Raw genomic sequence first — 7972 nt, forward strand, 5'->3', positions numbered from 1 at the left:
AGTTTCGCGTTCGACCTCTGTGACCTCTTGACGTATTGCGTGGGGTCACGCTGGCGCATCACGACCGGATCTAGACGAGAAGTTGTGGTCCAAAAGTGCATATTTTTTCTTGTCAAAAATGACAATCGCCTCGCCAGACAAGACCCCCACGCCTCATCCGGGATCGCCCATAGTCCTTTGAAACTCCGTTGAAAAAAACTGTTAAGTGCTGAGCCAAGTATCAAATGCTGGGCTCCACCAAAGTCCATCAAAATTAGAAAAATCCTGCAATGTTTTCCTCAAAAAACATAATTTCTTCTCGACTGAACAAAGAAAGACATCGACACCCTGGATGACGTGGTGGTGAGCAAACCATCTGGACCCTTCCCCCAAGAAAATTGACTATTCCTTTAAGGATGAATAAATAATGACAGAATTTCAATTTTTGGTAAGACCGCCCATTTGTTGATTGGCACAGCTCAAAAACACTTCAAAAGCGAAAGCCACCCAAAAAAGTAACTAAAGCATCTCAATGGTCAAAATTTTGATCTGATTTAGATCATCTGTTGCTAGTTTAGCTGAAAGATGTACCTCCACTTGGACATGTGAGGGTAAATAAAAGTCCATCTAGCAAAAAAAGGTAATCTGTAGCGATGCGTGAGGGGATGCCTGAAGCACACTGCTGTGACGATGATGCTTTACTGAGTCTTTGTGTAACAGTGAGAAAAAGCGAGACAGAGACCGAACCACAGGGCTGAGCGAAAAACAGAGGCAAAGCTGGACTGATTTGGTGAGGACTTTCTCAACTCCTCCGGGACTTTGAATGTTGGATGAGCCATTGTAATGTGATATCTGCAGTCAAGCAAAAAGAGAGAGAGACGGAGAGAAAAATACAGCAAGAGAGAAATTACAAACATGATCTCACTAGATCACTTTACATTTTCTTTCAAACGAAAGTATGACAGGTGGTAAATGAAACGTCTTTAATAATAACATTAAATCATTAAGTCATTACTGTATTTTTATTGTCAACAATGAAGGTTCCCAGGCTTTATAGACCATCGTATTTGCCAAATGTCAAGCACCCATCAGCACATCTCAATTAGTATCACTAAAGCAGGAGGCAGAATGGCTTTTTAAACAATGGCAAGTATGTGTACAATAATTTTTTTTTAAAGCAACACTAAAGAGTTTTTGCTCTTTGCTCCCCCTACAGGTTTGAAGCAGAATTGTCCATTACCACCATCGTAAATAATTTAGTCTACTGCAGCAAAGCTGGCTCTGATTGGATTGTAGGTCTGCCGTAAAACAAGTTTTTGTAGTTTTCACTCGAACTACAGGACCGCGACCCGACTGTTGGAAACATCTTTAGTGCGATTTTGGCCGATAAAGGGCTGCAAAGCGAATGTTAAAGTGCCGTTCACCCTGTTAAATTAAATTAAACTTTTTTGGAAACGTTATTTTAAGGTAAAAAAAACTCTTTAGTGTTGCTTTAATAAAAATGGAAATCTTATACTGCAGTTTTTCAAAATACAGGTCTGGACAGTTTGCAATGTCTCCGAGCAGTTATTTCATTAATGCAAGACTAAAGTCCCATCTACTTAATGGGGAAAGACAGATATCTCTTAAATCCCGTGCTAAAGTCAGAATTAAAAGGCATATTTCTGACCAACAATTAAGTCTGATATCGACAGTACAATAACTTTAGTTTCTTCCACTTGCACTAAAAACACCCTTTTTGAGGTCATTTCAGTTACTCCGCATGCGCACGGTTGGTAAGCGCCAACACTCCTCCCCCTGAGCATCGTCAGTCTTTATCGACAGATGATTGGTTTAACTTAAAGGCGGGACATTTGGCCATTTTGAGCGTCGCATTGTCCCCTATTCATACCGTAGTAATAGCAGTGCTCAATCATGTTATATGAAATATTTTTAACAGTCTCAGTCAACTTTACTTTAAGCTACCACAAATTTGTTTTTAGATATAATGTATGCCAATATAGATATTTAAAAACAGGTGGCACCCGCATGCACACTTCTGCTTTCTAGAAAACCACTGTTAAACACAGTGAGCATTGCAGAACAGATGGCTTCTCGTGTTAGCGGAAATTAATTTAAATTCACTACAACTACACCTTTACGCAAATTCCCTAAAGATTCAAGAAACAAATCGCTGCTTACTGAATGAGTCACAGTGAGGTGCTTTGGTGAATCATATATAGTATTAACATGAATCCTGACTCACATATCTGAACTTCACCAGGACCTTTCAGCTCACAGACTCACAAACCTTTAAACGTTTTGTTACCATTTATAACAACAATTACTTTAGCAGGTTTGTTACTAAATAAATGTTAAAAAAAAAGTAAAATCACCATCTTTAACTCTTTCCCCATTATTGACGAGTTATCTTGACAATTAAAAGAAAACATTTCGTGCCAATGATGCTTCCCTAATGAGTTTTTACAGTAATCTGTAATTCTACTATTATCCACTAGAAGGCTTGCCAAATTTATAAAAAACTGAAGATAAAAACCAATTTAACAACATTTTAAACTCTGTGTATGTTTTGATCATCTGATCATTTAATCTGATCTCTAACAAAATTCCTTTACAAAAATGCAATTATTTCAGCTTTTTGGTACCCATATTAACTCATTCCTCACCAGGTTTTTTTTTAAAAGTTGCCAGCCAGCATTTTTTGTGATTTTCACAAAAGTTTCACAAAATGCCTTCCTGGAAAATGTTCTTCTATAAATATATAAAACATACGAATAAATCAAATGAAAGAAAAGACCCTCTGCTTTCAAACAAACAAAAAACAAACAAACAAAACGGGAAAAGTTTCATCCTATTTTCATTTGTCCTCTTTTTATAACCTCTTAAATATGGGCAAATCAGATTCAGATTGATTATAAAAACATAGACAGAGTTTAAAATTAATTAAATTCATTTTTGCTTTAGTTTTTTATAAATTGGGTAAAATCGCCATCTAGTGGATAAAAGTGGAATTACAGATTGCCATAAAAACTCGTCAGGAAAGTGTCATTGGCAGGAAAATGTTTTCTCTTAATTGACGAGATAAATTGTCAATGGCGGGGAAAGAGTTAATAAGAGAACAAATGAAGATAGGATTGAACAGTTTTGTTTGTTTGTTTGAAAGCAGAAGGTCTGTTCTTTAATTTGATATATTTGTATGTTTATATATTAATAGAAAAACACTTTTTTGGAATGCATTTTGTGAAAAAATGCTGGCGGGCAACTTTTTAAACAAAAAAAAAGGCTGGCGGGAATGAGTTTATTGTAACATCCTTAAAACAAGACCAGTTTCAATGCAATGAAAAGTTATTGGGAATAAAGAATAGATATCATGTATTCTGTATATTGGCTAATTGTTTTCAACTCAATTCAGAGTAAAACTTGTAACTTTTGTACTGGAAAACAAGATAAAGATTGCGATAAAGAAAATGAGATATCAACTCTCACCAATATTGTCTTTCTCTTTGCATGAAATTGAGTAGCAGCAGATCTCTCGGTCTTGAATGGCTGCCAGGTTCCTATAGAAATAAATGAACATGATTACCATTTTTTCTGCTTAAAATAGTTTCATTCTTATCAACTCTTTCTGTATAGTTACCCCGCCAAAAGTAAACATATACTTGAATGTCAACATAAAAACAGATCCTACAGTTTCAGTGTTAGCAAGTAAAGAGAAGTGTTAAGGTCGTGAAAAGGCGTAAATTTTGATTCACAAAAGCAGAAACGACTAAAGAGTCTAAAAAGAGGAAGATGCAGTGCGGTTAATGTGTTTGACAAACCACTGCAATTTCATTACACACACACACACACACACACACACACACACACACACACACACACAAGCGTCCAGAGATCACACCCAATCATATTATAGTATTTCAAGTCTTACATCTTTTCAATGAGTTGCTTCTCATCGAGTGCATTGGGAAGGTCTCTTTTGTTGCCAAGGACGAGTACCTGTGAAGGGCAAAATAACCATATTGTAAATTACCCACAATGCACCTCTTTCAAAAGACTTTTTTAAGATGTAAAATAAATCTTTGGTGTCCTCAGAGTAAATATGTGAAGTTTTAGCTCAAAATATAGATAATTTATTATAGCATGTTAAATTTGCCACTTTGTAGGTTTTTGGGTGTGTCCCTTTAAATGCAAATAAGCTGATAAAATACAAACACTGATCACCATAATTACTTTTTTTATTAAAACTCAATTGTGCTGTCAATTATTTTCTCTCTCTCTCTCTCTCTCTCTCTCCACTAAATGGCAGTGCTGTGGTTGGATAATGCAGATTAAGGGGCGGTATTATCCCCTTCTGACATCACAAGGGGAGCCAAATTTTAATGAAATATTTTTTCACATTGTTGAAGAGAATGGTTTACCAAAACTAAGTTACTGGGTTGCCCTGGGGACCCAATTTACCATAAAAAAAGTTACCCACTTACACATGAAAAAAGTCAGATATTTATGATATGTCCCCTTTAAATCTACACGTCACTAGGCCTAAACATTTCTCATACCAATCTGAAACCTGCTATATTTATTTAATATGTTTGAGAATTTATGTCTTCATGGGCTGTTTCTGCTATCAGATAGTGTTAAAGCCGTCTCTTAAGATGTTGGCTTCAGCAAACAGTGGGCGGCACGACACAAATCACCCTATCACTCCCTATAGACAGATAATCTATGAAAGATCTGTTTCCTCCACTGAAGATAACACACATAATGTCACAAGCACGGGCATCAGTCCAGATGCTTAGTCATGCTCCTTAAAAAAAAAGCAGAGGTCTGCTGCAATAGTACGGATTCATTTGATATATAAAATAGGAGTAGTAAGTATTAAAGGAACAGTTTACTTGCAATTAACACTTCATCTTACCCTCATCTCATTCTAAAACTATAGGACTGTTACTTTTAATTAATGTAGGTATTTTAGGTTTTAACACTTTAATTATATTCTAATGCATTAATACAAAATGTTGTTGTTCTTCTCCCGTACAGGAATGCCTTGCAGCTGTGGTTTATCTAGCAGGTTGTGTAGCTCATTTCTTGAGGCTTCGACCTTTTCGCGGTCTGCAGCATCCACCATATACCTAAAAACATCAGTACACATGAGTCCCTATTACAGAAATACAGTAATGTAAACACCAGCCCTTTAACCTAGGGGTGCACCGATATATCAGCCAATGATGCTTGCTATGCTTCTCATTAAATTACTTTGAAATTACTACATCCAAAAGCCATGATAATAAAGATTATGTATAATGATTATGTGTTGCTTTTTCAAATGCATGTTATAAACGACTCAAACTAACAGTGATATCATATCGATAAGGACTTACTGATCAAAAGCCGTAGTACATGAAACGGCTGTGAATAATATTGGCTGTGCAATTCAGAATAGTTATCGGCCATCTATTGTTAGTGTATATCGCCATTTATCGGCGCACCCCAACTTAAACCACACATTATACTCACACTATGGCATTGACGCCACGACAATATCTCTCCCACATGCTCCTGAAGCGCGGCTGCCCACCTATATCCCAAATCTGTGCAAAGACAACACTCATTTATCACAGACATCCCAAACATCAAAACACCACCTACACTATCTGTCAATCATCTATTAAAGGTGTCATTTGGGTTTTAGCGGCATCTAGCAGTGAGGTTGCGAATTGCAGCCAACCTCAATTTTAAAACGCTACTGTAGAAACATAGCGGCACTTCCATGTATGGTGACCTGCGGTGTATGTAGATAAAAACGGCTCATTCTAAGGTAATAAATACAAACCAGTTCATTATGTAAGGTCTTTAACATCACTGATAATATAGTTTTGTATATTATATTGCATTTCTGTCAAGCAATCCTTCTAAAAGTTACACATTGCACTTTTAATTGAAAACAAACTATTCAAAAATGTATAGCAGGGTAGCAATTGTCATAGATTCGATCTAACATAACATGCATAACAATACAAAATGTATAGCTTTAATGCAGCGTAAAACACTTTGGATAAAAGCATCAGGCAAATGCACAAATGTCAAGGTAAATGTCACATGATGCTGATGTCATCATAATTGACTTAAACCCCCAAAATATAAAGAGGTCCTTTAATCCAGTCTAGAAATGTGTCCTGAGGCATAAAGAGAAAACATTGAGACTTACTTTAATTGTTACATTGCCTTTGCTCACTTTCCTCATGTTGAAGCCGACTGTAGGGATCATATCTTCATTAAACTGGCCAGACTAGAGAAACACGAGAAAACAACCAATGATATTAAGCAACACTTATTTCTTAACATAAATATTTAGACTTTTATCATTAAAATTAAACTGTAAATATTGGGGCACTGGCACACTGGATGTGTCTTGTGCAATTCAATTAACAAAACATCCCTTATTGCAAAACATTTTTGGACGATGAAAAGCCCAAAACGCTAAGCCAAAGTTATGACAACATTACAAAACACTTATGGGGTTGCAACACCACTGCATGTGCTTAAACTGGCTGCACACAAATAAAAACAGAGCCATCTATGGATTTTATGGGGACCTAAATTATTCTTTGACCTTAGACTGACCAGTGACATGATTTCTTTTTCCAGGAACAACATTTGATTTCAAGCAGGTGCACTTATGCAAACTGTTTTAAAACCCTTTTTGTTTTTTTTTACTGCACTTCAGAAGCTCCTAGGATTGGGGCAACTTTCCAGCAACACCTGACCCAAGCGGAAAAGAAACCCCAGTGGAGCAGTTAAGGTCGGCAATCTCCCTTCTTGCTCTTAGGCAAGCTGGCAAATAATAAAGCTACGAATATCTTAATAAATAAATCAACAAGTCCTTATTTCGGACCTGATATTTCAAAACATGTGATGATGTCCTTTCCAGTGGACGCAGAGTCTGAAGGGGTTAAAAACTGTATTTTTGAACTGTCATGCAACTGTGCTGTTTTGGAGAATATCTACAAACATTAGCCAATACTATACAAGGACATTCAAATATTATCATCTCATTATTGTGATATATAAAGCGATAAATAAAAAATGTGCATCCGTGTGTACATGCGTGCACGGATGGATGATAGACATTTAGATGGTTTAACACATGCATAACCACAAAGACCAGATTTATAACATCAAACATTAATGAGATCAAATAAATTAATCTCTGAAGTATCTATTTAAATGACTTAATGTTTATGTTATTTGAAGAGTCTTAAATAAAAAATTCTATAGGAATTCCAAAAAAAAGCATTAGGAAACGGACCTAAATGTGAAAGAATAAATTAATAGGCCAAATATTGAGATTAATATTATAAACACTGCATTTTATTATAAAACTGTAACTATAATGAAAGTTTCTGATTCTATATATACTGCAATATATGACCTGCACTAAAACATATCACCTTAAAAGTCATTGTCCACCCTAAAGTCATTGCATAATGTACAGGTAACGTTACAGCAGATTTTGGAAATCTTATATAAAAACTATACCATCATAATCCTAACAGCACATGACTCATTAAACTAATATCACCACCCCTGGCACGCCTTAACTCGTGTGTATGACAGTACAGATATGAGTCATGCTGTTTATTGCCGGATGCAGAATGAAAACAAACACATTTAAAAGTGAAAGTGATGGACTGTGAGACAACTATATCTCAATAAAGCTTAATGGTTCAGAATGCAGGGAAATAAATCATACTTACAGCAATTACGTTGACAAAAGTTGTTTTACCAGAGTACTGCAGTCCTACCAGAGTGAGCTCCATCTCTTCCTTCCAGAAGAGCGAGCGGATCCAGTCGAGCAGCCGGTTAAAGAGGGCCAACATTTCTCAATGCGCTGCGTGTATGGATGGAAAAACTCACAGATGATCACAGCACAATCTTCACCCAACCTGAACCTGCTGCAAGAAAACGGGAAGCGACAAACGTCATGTGATCAGCG

General features: G+C 36.3%; 1 protein-coding gene across 1 annotated transcript; it reads right to left on the reverse strand.

Annotated features, from left to right (window-relative positions):
- Nucleotides 1-276: 276 nt before the first annotated feature.
- On the reverse strand, nucleotides 277-7972 carry arl8bb (ADP-ribosylation factor-like 8Bb). Its single transcript, XM_055184298.2, has 7 exons — nucleotides 7734-7972; nucleotides 6185-6265; nucleotides 5494-5567; nucleotides 5015-5108; nucleotides 3908-3975; nucleotides 3466-3536; nucleotides 277-831 (listed from the first exon to the last, which is right to left on the reverse strand). Exons 1-7 carry the CDS (start codon nucleotides 7854-7856, stop codon nucleotides 782-784), a joined length of 561 nt encoding a protein of 186 aa, XP_055040273.1. The 5' UTR covers nucleotides 7857-7972; the 3' UTR covers nucleotides 277-781.

The sequence above is a fragment of the Misgurnus anguillicaudatus genome, chromosome 14, assembly GCF_027580225.2.
Source record: "Misgurnus anguillicaudatus chromosome 14, ASM2758022v2, whole genome shotgun sequence".
Lineage (NCBI taxonomy): Eukaryota > Metazoa > Chordata > Actinopteri > Cypriniformes > Cobitidae > Misgurnus > Misgurnus anguillicaudatus.